At 36.7% G+C, this 16,463-nt stretch overlaps 1 protein-coding gene across 1 annotated transcript; it reads left to right on the top strand.

Moving 5' to 3' along the window:
- The first annotated feature begins 1,665 nt into the window (after positions 1-1,665).
- On the top strand, positions 1,666-16,176 carry LYSMD3 (LysM domain containing 3). The gene is made up of 3 exons (XM_042943204.1): positions 1,666-1,915; positions 4,623-4,885; positions 11,781-16,176. Exons 2-3 carry the CDS (start codon positions 4,631-4,633, stop codon positions 12,444-12,446), a joined length of 921 nt encoding a protein of 306 aa, XP_042799138.1. The 5' UTR covers positions 1,666-1,915; positions 4,623-4,630; the 3' UTR covers positions 12,447-16,176.
- Positions 16,177-16,463: the final 287 nt, after the last annotated feature.

Below are 16,463 nucleotides of genomic sequence, written 5' to 3'. Positions count from 1 at the left end.
TGGGGACATCCTTTTTCTCAAAGACAAAGTACTTGTTCCTACTGGCCAGCTTTTTGGAACGTGGCCAAAATTCATGGCTAACTGCTTCCTTTGTATATTTTAATAATAAAATATAGTTCTATTATTGTCTTTATATAAAGTTCAATAACTGCACTTTTGTTAAACATAAATATTGATTCAAGAACACGCAGATATCATTGAAAAAATATTTATAGAAAGAAAACAGGTAGCAGTGTTGTAGAAGTGCTTGAAATTCTATCACTTAGGCTCTCACATGGATTCCACTGCCTATTGACATTAAAATAAGAAAAGTAACCTACACGCAGAAAGAAGGTTGTATTCACATTAACATTCATGAAGGCTGAGCAGCTGAAGCCCTACATATCAAGTAGGGAATATATCTTTTGTCTACTGATGAGAAAATGTCTCAGTGATAAATGGTTACAGACGGGTGTCACAAGGGCAACAGCACACAGAACAGCTCTGACAAACTTAAAAAAAAAAAAAAAAAAAAAAAGTCTTCTCCTGCAGTTCTTTGTGTCGCATTGTGGACCGCAGTGTCTACCTCCTCAAATAAAAGAAAAATATTGCAGTGCAGAATTCCTAACCTTTACTGAACACACTTCCCAGAAAACAAAAACACTCTTTGAAAGTAATTTAAAACACAGCTTCAAGGTCTTCATGATGCATAAATATTCAGACATTCTGAAAAGAAGTGCTCTGAGCCCTGCATCCCAGCTGTTTGGGTCGAACACGTACATTGTCATAAGACAGCATGGTCATCAAAGGGCAAAGTCTGTAACGTTAACTTTGGGAAACAGGAGGCATATCACTAAAATGCTTTACAGTCATTTACATAAATTCAAACACATTATCATACTCATTTAGCAAATTTGAGAAAAATAATATATTAAGTAAGGAGTTTGTGATCTAACAAACTGTATCTCATAGACCCCAACAGTGACTACCAGTGACTTTTAGTTAATTTTCAAAACAAAGTTACAATTTGTACACAGCCTTGACTCCTTGAGAATAACAAGCTGAGAACCAAAGCCTGAGGGCAAACATTTTCCGGGGCCTGACTCTAGGTGGCCCACTTTCCTCACCTATCAATACAAAGACTGAGGCAACCCTACCCCGCCAACCAAGGACTTCTCTCCAGTATTTTGTCTCTTCTGCAAAAGTCTAGAAGCTTCCGCATGAAAAGTAATAAGCACAGTACAATTTTCCAAAACATGGATGTCAATACTAAGGTTTTGGGCGACCTTCTCCACCCTAGACAAACCTCCAGATGCAGAGCAAGAAGAAACGCTCAACAGTGCCCGTCATATCCTTAAGCATCTCTCTCCTCCCGACTCCCACCCCTGGGTATTTTCTAGACAGTCTTTGCCAGCACTGTGTGCACGAAGGACAAAGGCGCAGCGGGCAGGTAGCTCCCGATCACCGGGTTAACCAGCGGGGTTGGCCCTCGGAGCTACAATCATGGAGGGTGAGGGGCGGGGTAGGGGCCGAAGGAGAGGAGATATGGGCGGAGCTGGAACTCGGACCCCGCCCCCGCGGCCCTGGCGGCGTCTCTGCGCCTGCGCGCCAGGCGCAGGCCAGTGGTTAAGAAGCCTCCGGGGCTGGTCTCGCCTTCGCGTCCCCGCCCTCCTCCTTCCCCGCCCTTTTCCACCTCCGGCCTCCTCCTCCTCTCCCTCTTCTGCCCACCTCCGCCCACTTGACGCGATGACGCACGGCAGGTTTGCGGACGTGGCGGCGGCGCACGGCCCGGAAGGCAGAGACGTTGGCGGCGGTGGCGGCAGAGGGCAGGGGCAGCCAAAAGCGCAGGGTTGGTCATGAATTTGCCCGGGACAGGAGCCGCGGCGGCGGACCTGGCAGCGGGCTCCTCGTTGCGTCCCCGCTGCTAACCGAACAGGTAAAGATGGTGGTCGGCGGGATTGGGCCCTGCTACACTCTCGCTGGAGATGGCGGAGAGCCCTCGGCCGCAGGTGTAGCCGGGGCCGCCGGTTGGGACTCGGATCCTGGCCTGCATGTAGGAGACCTCAAGGCAGAGGAGATCTTCGCCACCAACCCCACCGAAGCCCCTTTTTACACTCTCGGGGAAACAGGGTCAGAGGAAGGACTCCTACCTGTTTGGTTCTCAGAGCCACGCATTTAAAACCTAAACACTACATTTACCCGACGACAATATATGCTGGCAACATCTCGTCCACACCGTCCAAGTGTGACGGTGTGGCGTAAAAACCTGAGATTTAATCATCATATAAACAGGGAAAGAAAAAATCTAGGTGTGTGGAATAGAGAGGAAGAGAAGTTTTTAAAACCTGAATTGCCCCTGGCGGATACAGTCCCTGTGTTACTATCCCAGTGCTGAACTACCTTGTGCCCTATGACCCTATGGCCCTATCTGCTTAAAGAAAGTCAAAGCAAAACACCCAACAACAGTTACTATAAAGTATGAAGGTGTTTGGGAAACAATTTACAGTTACAGAGTGAGCTGGTTAAATGCTTTAATATCGTATCCATTGGTAATTACTTTTTGCCATGGTTTGTAATCTAGGTGGCATGCAGGGGTTTTTTTTCCCCTACCCTAAGAATTAAGACAGGTGAAGAAAATTGAGCCAGATGAGATGAATACTATGTACTTTCTGCTGTCTGTATAGTCGGCTTAGATAATTATCTGCTTGGGCCTGTGACTAGCTTTCCACTTTCATTGGAGTCACAACCAGTTCTTGATTATTCAAAAACAGTATCCACTTGTGGTAGTCTGCTGCCTGCATTTCATTACACAAGAGAAGAGATAGTGAGATGAAGTTCTAGTCGTATTATTTAGTATTTAGCAATAGACTCTGGAGAAAGTTTGATGTCAGTATGTAAAATGGCTTTGCACATTGCTCACTGAATTTCAACTGTTCTAAGCCAGTTTGGGATTCTAACAACAAATTATTAGGAAGAATCTAAAGGGAAGTATGGCCACATTTAAATTAGTGTATACTAAGTGGTTTTTAACTTTTAAGTCTACTTAACATGTAACTATTAGTTATCTAGGTCTAATAAAAACCCTTGAGTTCTTAAAGCATTGCATTGTTGTACAGCAGAGTCAGAGAGTTGTTTTTTGTTTGTTTTTTTCTCTTTGTCACTTCATATTTGTTTGTAGTATTCACAACTGAACTAAGTCCTTTAAGACACCATTTGGGCTTGGCTTCCATGACATAATATTTTTATGGTTTCTTCTTCTGAATATTCCTTTTCCGTATTCTTTGCAGGCTGATTTTCCTTCCCTCACATACTACTACACGTGGCAGGTCTTCAAGGCTCAGTCTTGGCTGCTCTTTTCTTATTCTGTACTTTTTCTAGGTAGTCTCCTTTATACCTATACGGCTTCGGTTTCTACCTATGCACATGAGTCATGAAATTATATTTCTAGCCCAGACCTTTCTGAATTTGACTATGTAGCCTGCTGGGCTACTTCACATTCTTTTGGGCTGTCTTAAAGGAATTTATAATCATAGTCTAGCCTCCCACTTTTCTTCCAGTGTTCTGTTTTCTAGAGAATGGCATCACCATTTCCTCAATGATGCAAATCTGAAATCTTGGCATAATTCTTAACTTCTTTCGTCTCTTGATATCTGAGTCACAGTATTAAGTCCTAAGTATTTTATCTCCAAAATGCCTTTTACTCCTTCTACTTCTTTCCATCTTTCACAACAATAACTGAAAGCAATCTACTATACTTTCTTTCTTATGTGAACATGTAATATGAAGCAAGAACTGGACCTGTGGAATTAGTTTTTTATTTTTGTTTTGTCTTTAATGAGAATAGGCCAGCTTGTTGAAGATCAGTTGAGAGTGCATATACAAGTAAACAAAAAGTACTCATTGATACACGCTTATTGATGTATGCTTTTAATTTAGGCCAGTGCTCATTCTTAAGAGTATCTTTTCTGAAGTAGAAATGAATGTAGTGGCCTAAACTATATTCAGTCTTTATCGACCATAAATTGAGTTGGATGAGGACTTTGATAAATGTTGGTGAAAAACTTTCAAAAAATAAGAATCCTTGGTCTAGGACAAAATTACGACCTATATAGAAAGCACATGATATATATTCTAAACATAAATACTGAAGTCCACTTGATCCAAGGAGGTAGATAGGTAGTACAAAAGATATATGAGCTTAAAATGCTGAACAAGCCAGAATATTTGGATTTATTAAAGTGTTTTGTTTGTACATATAAAACCCATACTTTGACTTATCAGAATTATAAATTGCACATATATGATCAGAAGTTTCCTTAATTTTATTCACATACTCAGAATAAGGGGAACTTAATTTTTTGACCTTAAAAAAATAACTGTTTACTTCCGTGAAAATGTTTATCACCTCCACTTTTGGTGATACATAGTTTATAAGAATGGATTACCTCTCCCTCCTCTCTCATTGTTTCTGCTGCCAGATATGTTCTTTGTACTTTAACATCTCTAAAACTCAAACCTGAATTTTTAAATAACTAAAATCATTCTTAAAAATATACGTATAATGTGTCCTGAATGTAAAATTCATGTAACTCAGTCATATGGATCAGCTACACTCCAGAGTTTTCTCTTTCTTTCCCCCTCAGATTTTGACATGGCAGGGAGACATCAGAATCGTAGTTTTCCTCTTCCAGGAGTTCATTCAAGTGGTCAAGTACATGCATTTGGAAATTGTACAGACAGTGACATGTTGGAGGAGGATGCCGAAGTGTATGAGCTTCGATCCAGAGGAAAAGAGAAAATCCGAAGAAGTACATCAAGAGATAGACTTGATGACATCATAGTATTAACAAAAGATATACAGGAAGGAGATACTTTAAATGCAATAGCCCTTCAGTACTGTTGTACGGTAAGTTTTAATTTGATTTTGCATAATGCTGTCCAAAATAAATTATTTGTTCATTAGCACAAATTGAAGTAAGTTCTGTGCTTTTATCTTGTCTTTTCCTTTCTTTCCATAGAAAACTGTATTATGTTGGTAGATGTTAACTTTTTAAATTTTTAAGTGAATACTTGGATTTCCGTTTATTTCTAAATCCATGAGTCTAGTTTCAGTATTAAAAGACATCCAAATGTGTTATCTTGTCTCCTTACTCAGGTTTTAAGAGAATATAGAAATATATAAGAAAAATTTTTTCTGCCTCATCTTCCTGAAATAACACACTTTGGGGTGTTTCTTTCCATACCTTTTTTTGTGCTTATAAAAATAATATGTGTAATATATAAATATAAATATGTATTATCTAAAATACTTGGAGTGTTGGTGATTTTTTGTTTTTCTGTTAAAAAAAACCAAAAAACAAAAAAAAAGCTAAAATAAAAAAAATTTAAAAAACCAAAAAACAATTTTCTTAATGTTTATGTATTTTTGAGAATGAGAGAGACAGTGCAAACTGGGGAGGGGCAGAGAGAGGGAGACAAAGAATCCGAAGCTGGCTCCATGTTCTCAAGCTGTCAGCACAGAGCCTGACATGAGGCTTGAACCCACGAACTGTGAGATCATGACCCTAGCTGAAGTTGCCTGCTTAACCGACTGAGCCACCCAGGTGCCCCAATTTTTGTTTTTAAAAATTGGTTTGGGGCACTTGCGTGGCTCAGTCAGTTGAGTATCCAGCTTCGGCTCGGGTCATGATCTCACAGTTCGTGAGTTCCAGCCCCATATTGGCTCACTGCTGTCAGGGCAGAACCCTCTTTGGATCCTCTATTGCCCTTTTTCTCTGCCCCTCCCTCATTCATGTGCACATGCACACATGTGCGCTCGCTCTCTCTCCCCCCACCCTTCTCTGTCTCTCAAAAAAAATACATATATAAAAACATTAAAAAAATTGGTGTATACTGTGCCTATTACTCTGCAAGTTACTTTTGTCTTTTTTATTTCTTCCTTTTTTTTTTTTTTGTAATGTTTATTCATTTACTTTGAGAGAGAGAATATGAGCAGGAGAGGGACAGAGAGAGATTGAGAGGGAATCCCAATCAGAAAGCTGGAAGCTTTCTGTGTGGAGCCCGACAAGGGGTTCACTCTCACGAAGCATGAGATCATGACCTGAGCCAAAATCAAGGTCAGACACTTAACTTACTGAGCCACCCAGGCACCCCTCATTTCTTAATATATCATAGACATGCTCACTGTCTGACACATCTAACCCATTTTATATAGTTATATAGTATTGCATAGTATGGATATACCATGATATTAAACTATTCTATCATGTACTCAAGATTTTCTTCATGTTTTGAATTGTGAATATCATCAGCACTGTATCTTTAAATGGTGGTACACAGGGCACCTGGGTGGCTAAGTCGGTTAAGTGTCCAGCTTCTGCTCAGGTCATGATCTCAAGGTTCGTGGGGTTGGGCTCTGTGCTGACAGCGCAGAGCCTGGAGCCTGCTTCAGATTCTCTGTCTCCCTTTTTCTCTGCGTCACTCGTGCTCTATCTCAAAAATAAACATTAAAGAAAAAAATTTTTAATTAAAAATAAGTGGTGCTACCTTTATTTCTGTGGAGTAGGTTCCCCAAAGTAGGATTGATAAAAAGGGAGGTATATTTTTATTTTAATAATACCAAACTCTTTATATCCATTTTATATCTGTGTCATTATGTCCATCTTGCATCCTTAGTGCGGAATCTGTTTTCATGTAAACATGATATGGAAACTGTTACGGAAACTGTTTTTTGAACTTTATGTTGTCATACTCCTAGTAGAATTTTGAAATGTATTTACTGTGTACCTCCTTGCACATTTTATTTTTTATTTATTTATTTATTTTTTTTTAACGTTTATTTATTTTTGAGACAGGGAGAGACAGAGCATGAACGGGGGAGGGTCAGAGAGAGAGGGAGACACAGAATCTGAAACAGGCTCCAGGCTCTGAGCTGTCAGCACAGAGCCTGACGCGGGGCTCGAACTCACAGAGTGCGAGATCGTGACCTGAGCCGAAGTCGGCCGCTTAACCGACTGAGCCACCCAGGTGCCCCCCTCCTTGCACATTTTAAAGTGAGTTTAAATACTTCCTAATGACTTAAAGGATATAATTTCAAAAATGTTGTCGCTATTGATACTTAAAAATAAGACTGTTAGAATACTCTTTATATGCTCTCGCTCTCTCTCTCCCTCTCTCGCTCTCTCTCTCTCTTTTTAAATGTTTATTTTTGAGATAGAGTATGAGCTGGGGAGGGGCAGAGAGAAAGGGGGACAGAGTATCCCTAGCAGGCTCTGTCCTGACAGCAGTGAGCCCAATGTGGGGCTCGAACTCACGAACTGTGAGATCATGACCTGAGCTCAAGTTGGACCCTCAACTGACTGAGCCACCCAGGTGCCCCAGTGTATAAGCATGAAACTTTTACTAGCATAAAAGTTTTATCATTGCTTTTTCTCCTTGATTGAAATTTTCATCCTCCCTCCACAGTCTTCCATAATGTATATTTTTGTACTTGAGAGCCTTTTATTGGTTACCTGTCATAGTTCTCTATAATAATATCATATGTATTTATAAACTTGTTTATACAAATTCATACAAATTTATTTTACTTATTTTTAAATGTTTATTTTGAGAGGGAGTGAGAGCGTGAGTGGGGAGGGGCAGAGAGAAAGGGAGAGAAAATCTCAAGCTGACAGGTTGGAGCCCATCATGGGGCTTGATCTCACAAATCATGAGATCATGACCTGAGCTGAAATCAGGAGTCAAATTTTTAACCGACGGAGCCATACAGGCACCCCCAAGTATATACAAATATGAACTGAATTTTTAAAAATTTCCTGTGACCCTAAGGTTCTATGTATTTTTTTTAAATAATTACTGCGATTCATAGTTGTTCAAAACAGACACATTAAGAATTTTTATTTAAAAACTTAATAAAGTATTTTAGTGAAACACATTTCTTGATGAGATAAGAGCTGGATTTGGGGCGGGGGGTTTGCAACTTGTTCATGGAGGCAGTACCATTTATTATTATATCATAGTATATCTGGTTTAATTTTTAACATAGACATGTGAATTCATGTTTTGTAGAGAAATAATTTACAAAATGTGCTTTAGAAGGTTGATGATGGATAGTAACTAAGATTACCTAAGGGATACAGGAGTGCTGATGCATAGGGGCACTTGCACCCCAATGTTTATAGCAGCACTTTCAACAATAGCCAAATATCTCCTATGGAAAGAGCCTAAACGTCTATCAATTGATGAATGGATAAAGAAGTTGTGGTTTATATATACAATGGAATACTACTTGGCAATGAGAAAGAATGAAATATGGCCTTTTGTAGCAACGTGGATGGAACTGGAGAGTGTTATGCTAAGTGAAATAAGTCATATAGAGAACAGATACCATATGTTTTCACTCTTATGTGGATCCTGAGGAACTTAACAGAAGACCATGGGGGAGGGGAAGGGGAAAAAAAAGTTACAGAGAGGGAAGGAGGCAACCCATAAGAGACTCTTAAAAACTGAGAATAAACTGAAGGTTGATGGGGGGTCGGAGGGAGGGGAAAGTGGGTGATGGGCATTGAGGAGGGCACCTGTTGGGATGAGCACTGGGTGTTGTGTGGAAACCAATTTGAAAATAAATTTCATATTGAAAAGTAAATAAAATTAGGGGCCAGGCTGAAATTACCAAGGTGGAGATTCAAGAGAAAAGTGTGGTCCACTAGCTTTATTAGAGAAAGACATGGATTCTTTTTTAACGAACCTAATAAATTGTCTTACAAGAAGAGAAGTTTGAAATGCCATTTATATGAATGATTAAAAATAGATTATATTTCCAATGAGGTGAAAAGGAAAAAAATATGACTAGAGTATATGAGGAGAAAAGTATAGGACAGTGACATGGAGAAGATTTTAAGGAGAAAATAAGGTGAACAACAGAAGAAGTTTAATAGATGTTTCAAAAATGAGGGGCGTAGACTGATTGGGATGAAGCACTTTGAGAGAACTGAGGAAAAGTTTGATCTATATAGTAAGAACACTGCTATAAGGTTTAACAAGAGTACTACAAAATGGTAGGGAAACCTGCCGGTGAGTTGGAGGGGACCCAGTAAGGAGGTTGTTGGAATAATTCAAGTGAAGATGATCAGGGCTTGGACTAAAATATGTGTAATAATGATAGAGAAGAAGTTTACAGAGATTATTTGGGGTTATTCAGCTGATTCCTCATTTAAAATGAAGAATGATGAAAGGGCAGTTAGGTTAACATTAGAGGAAAGAAGGTCTTGTCTACAATAAGGAAGATTGATACAACAGTGTTAGGGAGTTAAGCAATGCTCCCTTTTACCAGGAGCTGAACCATCAAAAAAAGGAAGAACCTTACAAAAGGATTTATCACTTTAAAAATAGGGTACTTATGGGGTGCTTGGGTGGCTCGGTTAAGAGTCTGACTTTGGCTCAGGTTATGATCTCGCGGTCGGTGAGTTTGAGCCCCATGTTGGGCTCTGTGCTCACAGCTCAGAGACTGGAGCCTGCTTCGGATTCTGTATCTCCCTCTCTCTGACCCTTCCCCACTTGCACTTTGTCTTTCTCAAAAATGAATAAACATTAAAAAATTTTTTTTTAATTCATTTCACATATTTTATAAAAAAGTAAATAAAAATAGGGTACTTAGTGCTGTATTCCTCTTGTAAGTACTCAATTTTAGAAATTATTAAAAATATGCCAGTCCTAAAACTGACAAGAGCATAAAAATTGCAAGGTTGGAATCCTAAATGCAACCAAAGAAGTTAGTATAATGGAGAATATAGGGATAATTAGAGTGAGAACCTAGGTAGACACTTAAGACTTGGAAGCCTGGTTTAGAGAGAGTATGGAGTAGTTACTAGTCAGAATAGACAATACCAAACAAACATTTAAAGAGAATGGGGTCAGGTTTTGGAGTTTGTCAGTGAGTCTTCATTTGCCTTAAACAGTCTTGAGGTCATAAACTTTCAAAGCATCCTTTATTGTCTCATCTAATTACTCCTCAGTCTTCCTCTCCATCCTCTTCCCACATACACACTTCCAGGGAGTTGATTTTTCCAACAGGAAATCTCATTCTTCAGTGAACTTGATCAGAAATCTGCAGTTGATCAGTCACCACCCCCTCCTAAAAACCGTCCTTGTTTGACCTCCTTGATTCTTCAGCTTTCTGATTTTCCTACTAGTAATATTTAATAACAGCTAACATTTGCATAATGTACTATGTATTGCTATTTGAATGTTCATATGTTTTAATTTATTAATCTTTGCAAAACTCTATGTGGTAGGTAGTGTTATTACTGTCATTTTACATACGTGGAAATTTCATTGCACAGTGGTTAAACAACTTGCCCCAAATCATAGAGCTAGAAAGTATCATAGCCATCCGTCAAACCCAGATAGTCAAACCCACCATTGTATATTGCTTTCTTGGCCACTCTTTGCTTTTAAAAATTTTATTTTTAACTAATCTTTGTACCCAACATGGGGCTCAAACTCACAACCCCAGGATCAAGAGTCACACACTCTTTTGACTGAGCCAGCCAGCCACCCCTTGGCCACTCTTTCTTAATCTCCTTTGTAGATTTCTCTTATTCAACATAACCCTCAAATGTTGGCATTCCTCAGTCATCTTTCATTTATCACCTTTTTCTCCTAGTCTTTTTTAGTGAATCTGTGTACACTTGTGACTTCATTTACCATTTTTTGCTGATAATCCACAAGTCAGTATTTCTAGATGAGATCATTCTTTCAAATTTCAGACATATAACTCCCTGTTGGATAACTTCCACCTAGATGTTTCAGTCACCTCAAAGTCAACACGTATATAATCTGTGTTTATTTTCTTTTCTCCCTCCAAAGTGTTCTATATCTCAGTAAATGACATTATTATCCATTGAGTTGACCAAGCCAGAAAAGCTTTATCCTAGACACACTTTACCTCTCTGACATCAATCGAGTGATAAATGACTAGGGCTTAGGTTAAAGCGTTGATGGAAATCATGAATGGGACTAATCACTCAAAGATTGTGGGAGGCCTGGCATAATAACGGGTAATCTGAGGAATACTCCCATGCTCTCCCTCCTCACAATGGCAGGTAGATAGGATATACAGACAGGTTGAGGACTGTATAATACATAGGGAAAGCTTATAAAAAATGACTCATCTTGGGGGTGGTTGAATACTGCATGAACACAGAAGTTAGGGAAAATGTCATTAGAAGACAAAGGAAATATGTTATCTAAGGTGCATGTTTTTTGATACATTTTAACATCTTTGAAAGTGAAATGGTGGCACCCTTAATATTTTTTTTTCCTTAGTGATAAATAATGGCACATTTTAGAGTTGATGGCATCTTAGTTTTGATAAAATATGGTAGTTTTAGTTGGATAAGTTGATATTTGCCTATATTCTAATTGCAAGAATGAAAGAACATAAATATCTGTAATTCTTCCTTCTCATTGTTTACAAACAGCAGAAGTGTGATATTTGTGCATGATGTACAAAGAGAAATATCAAAGGATTCCAGGATCTACTTAAATACCTAACATTTGTGTTAATACATGAGTGACAGTAAAAAGTAATTAGCGATTTCCTAAGACTGGTAGATCAAGAGTGGTATAGAACTGTTATCCACAAATAAAATCTCTCCGGGTGTGATAACTTAATACTACTAATAATTAAACTGTACCTTTTTTTTTTCCTTCCAAAAGTAATGGGATGAATGAATACTGTTACCTCTGTTTTGATTGAAAATTCAGTTGAATGTTGCTTTTTTTTTTTTTTTTTTTTACAGGTAGCAGATATCAAGAGGGTTAATAATCTCATCAGCGATCAAGACTTTTTTGCCCTTAGGTCTATCAAAATTCCAGTTAAAAAGTTTAGTTCATTGACTGAAACACTTTATCCTCCAAAAGGAAGACAGGCTTCACGTCCGTCATCTGTCCAGTATGTTCCAGAACAACAGGAAATTTTGCCACCTAATGATTCTCTTTCTTCCAGTGAGTCAGCTGGTAGCTTTTTAAAAGAAGTAGACCGAGACATAGAACAAATAGTAAAATGTACAGACACCAAAAGAGAGAACCTTAATGAGGTGGTATCTGCTTTAACAGCACAACAAATACGTTTTGAACCTGATAACAAAAACATTCAACGTAAGGATCCTTATTATGGAGCAGACTGGGGAATAGGGTGGTGGACAGCCGTAGTGATAATGTTGATAGTAGGTATAATAACGCCAGTATTTTATTTGCTGTATTATGAAATTTTAGCTAAAGTGGATGTTAGTCATCATTCAACAGTGGATTCTTCCTCACATTTGCATTCAGGAGTCACACCCCCATCACAACAGAGAGAAATGGAAAATGGAATTGGTCCAACTAAGGGAATACCCTTTGGCCAACATGACCATAAACTATATAGTCAAGATTCTCAGTCACCTGCTGCTCAACACAAAACATAGCAGTGAGCTCATACTTACAGTGTTAATGATCACGTGAATCTGGAGTGTGATGAATCAATTCTATTCAGTAACCACTTTAAAGGCAAAAGTTAAGGAGATTGAAGATGCTTTTGTTTTTCACCCTTTTTTGGAGCCACTTACAAATAGATTGAGTATGAAATTCCTACAGTTGGTCGTTGATATTGAGAGTTGTAAATCCATATATCTTGTATCAATGCTTAAAGCAGAAATGAATTTAAATATGGGTCTAGGAAGTTCTTGGAAAATGTATCATTTTTTATATTCAAGACTGGTTATGTTTAAGTTTTATTTTTCAAGTAATTATTTTTTGGCTTAAGGTTGTTAATATTAAACATATTAGGCAAAATAACTTTTATAAGCCCGTAAAATAATGTGTATGGTTGGGAAGTTGCCATTTGGTCCCTGGAACACTGGATTAGGTCAAGACCTAAAAGTGATCTTTGTCTCTTAAAGCTTGGTGCCTCTGCTTCTGTTTTTTAAGTGACTATATTTGCCTCTGTTATTTGAAAGCACTTTTGTAATTCTTTAATGAAAAGTGTTATACAGATTAGCATTATTTAGGAATTAAATCCTCACATACTGTGATAAGTTGTTGCTGTGTTACTTGTAGTAACATGCCTTAATTACATTTAATGCCTTATAATACTACTTATGTAAGCTAATTTAATTTTTAGAATTAAAATTAAGTATTATTTCAGATGGTCCAATAGGATTCATAACATAGGCTGTATAAATTCATCTCCACCTTCACTATCAAGCACAACTTCATGGGGTTAAAACAAATTTTCATTGTCTGCCTCTGAGATCTGTTGTAGAAATTGGTTCATGAATCAAAAGCAAAGATGAGAGAGACCTTTTGCGTGAAAGTAACAGACAAATTATTGATTGACCCATTAACCTATATTTTTCAAAGAGAAAATGTTCAACTTAAACCTTTTTTTCCTCTGAACTATAGCATCAAATTGGGCAGCAGAGGCCAAAGGTGTGTAGATCAGTTGAAAGGGCTTGATAGTGCTACTTCTTAAGATTTGCTGTGGATCAGATACAGTCTGGCTAAGTAAACATCATTTGTATACTAATTTCCATCATTTAATTTCTTAAAGTGTGTGTTTTAAAAATGTAACCCAAATGATTAATTAGAAGTAAGATTTGGTGGAGTCTGGATTGCCTGTTTTGTGTTTTGTGTATAATAAAGTATGTACCTTTAGGTATATAATACCACTTCATTTTCTGGGCATTATTTACTAATTTTTAATGTTTCAGCTTTAGACCAGTGATTTTATATTTCAAACTCCAATATTGGTAACAAGTGGGGTGAAAAAGTACATATGGTACATGAGGTTTTATGTACTTTCAGGAGCAAAGTATCATAAAAAGACAGGACAAAAAAGTCAAACATTAAAGCTCTTGCATATATTAAAGGACCTTAGACAATTAACGAAAAATGTTAATATTGGAAGTTGTAGCAAAATCATTTTTTGAGTAACTTTTTAGTTTGAAATTTTAAAATTATTTTAATGTGCCTTAGCATCTTGAAAATATGTATGATCTTTCGACTTTATGCTGTGTTAACTTGGTTGGTTTACATTGTATTTATTACGCCTGCTGAAAAATCAAGTTTTAGGAAAGAAAAATGGATTATTATAGAGTGGAATGAAGAACTTTGTTTACATCGAATTGATGAAATTACAGTCAGTGATTCCTTTTTGCTAGTGGTACTTTGAAATCATGGTAGGTCTGATTTCAAAATAAGTTACGTAAGGTAGTGAAGTGTACTGTGTACTTGATGAAAAACCATTTCAGTCTTGTAGAATGGCCTCTTGAAGGAAATAGAACATATCCTTATGACACAATCAGGCAGTTTCCTTTTTCTATATATTTGAATTATATCTAATTATATATATATCTTATATATAGACTTTTAGATTCTAATCTTTAAGGGTCATTTTAAATGAAAAAAAATTTCCTAAGCATTTAACAGATCTAGAATAATTTTAGCTTTTAAAAAGTACTAGTATACATCAAAACTTGTGGCAAACACAGATTAGTTTATAAAACTTAAGAGTTATTGTTTGATATTGTGGATTTTAATTGTGTTGCAACTCTTCTTTGAATTTACTTGGATGCTTTACATTAGAAGGTATATATGTAATATATATATATGCTAGCAACCGCAAATGAGTTTGGTTCACTTAAAAAAAATGGAGTTGTAAGTGAAGAAAAATCTGCTATTTTTAGAGCAGATTATTATTATTTTTTAAGTCTGGGTACAAATGGTTAGGGTTGTTTTGAACTATTGGATGCCATTTAAAGTTTTTGCCGTCCTACTCCTAGAAAATTATGGGATTCATGTCTTCAAAAGATAGATTAAAATGGATTATACAGTCGGCTGGCCACATTAGAATTATAAGACTGTAATGCTAAATGAACTTTTCCAAAGGACTTACCGTTTAAAGCTTTTTTTTTTCTGGACTCTACTTGCTTGTTCAGTGGCTTGAAGAATTCTTTAAATGAACCACTACTTAATGATTAGTTCTTTTGAAGGTATCTATTTCTAAAATTACCTACTTGGGAATATGAAGGATGTTTCAGAAATACTATGAAGAAAGGATCCAGTCAAAGCATTACAGGGTAAAGGTGGAGTTTTTAGAAGTCTATTTAAATGGTGCATTATGATGGGTATCATTCTTATTTTGAATTACAACACCGTTACTCAGGAAATCAGTATTTTTCTTCCAAGTATATGCATATTGCACTGTTAGATCATAGAAATATCTGAATGCTTTATTTAATTCTTTTTATGTATGCACATACTATAAATCTTTTGTATAATGTATTGGATACAAATGCAAAATGGAATTGTAGAACATTGTTAGCATGTACATCTGTAAAACTGGTTTTTAAAATTTTCTGCCCCTTATTTTTTGTATTTTAAGATATGCAAAATGTAATAAAGTTTCTATTTTATTATTCAATGTAAAATGGAAGCTGGTGAATTTAATTGAATAAAAGCAAACGTTTTCTCCTCTTCTTTCAAACTATTTAAAATAGAGATACTATGTAAGGTGGATAGAATTGCCAGAGGTTTAGTAATTCATATTTCCTCCTTGTTAGAATGAAATAAAATCCACTGGATTATTTATAAGACATAAATGAAAACAAATTTCAGATGAGTGTTCTTTGGATGCTCTTCGATATCAGAGAAGATGACCTTAAAAGGCATGATCCACGACTTCTTAGCAAGTTGTGGGTCAGACATTTAACAAATTATGTGTAAATTTTATCATAAAACCACCTTTCCATTTCAAGGATATTTTATTTTTAAAAGTTACCAATAGCAAAAATAATTGAAAAAGTTGGTTTGAAGCTTTTATTTAGTGGAAGAATTTGTGATGTAATCTTTACTTTTCCTTAAAATTGTACTTAAAGTTACTTTTTAATAAAAAGTTCTTACTAACTCCAGAGCCTTTAACCATATTAAGGCAAAGCCATTGACACTGTACGTTATGGTGGGGATGGAAAGTTTAACAAGATCCTCCAGATTTCTTAGCATTCTGTTGTATCCAGTGTAGGTCTGTGATACTAGTGATCACACTAATACTACACTGTCTGCCAAATCTTAATTTATCATGACTTTAATCACCTTGAGTTTTCTTTTTTGTTGGTGCTTATTCACGAATATTTGATAGTGTCATTCTTGCTCAATAAATATTTTACTAGGTAAAATCTGTATTTTCTCTATTAAATATATTTAAGTAGGCTCAAAATAAAACATGTTCATATAAAACAAAAGGACACAATTTTGTTTTGTAAGAATTTAATGTGTAAACAAAAAATAAGCATTGTAGCAAAAAGGTATGCCTGTTAATATAGCAAATTTAAAGACACTTCAAGTACTTTTTTATATATAGGAGGCTATCTTTGCATTAAAGTTTACCTTCTTATGGAATACCTAACTTCACAGTCCCTGAGAATTTAAGCCAGAAAAACAAGACT

Source organism: Panthera leo, chromosome A1, assembly GCF_018350215.1.
Source record: "Panthera leo isolate Ple1 chromosome A1, P.leo_Ple1_pat1.1, whole genome shotgun sequence".
Taxonomy (NCBI): Eukaryota; Metazoa; Chordata; class Mammalia; order Carnivora; family Felidae; genus Panthera; species Panthera leo.
Note: the sequence above shows the minus strand (reverse complement) of the source record. Positions and strands in the feature narration are given on the sequence as shown.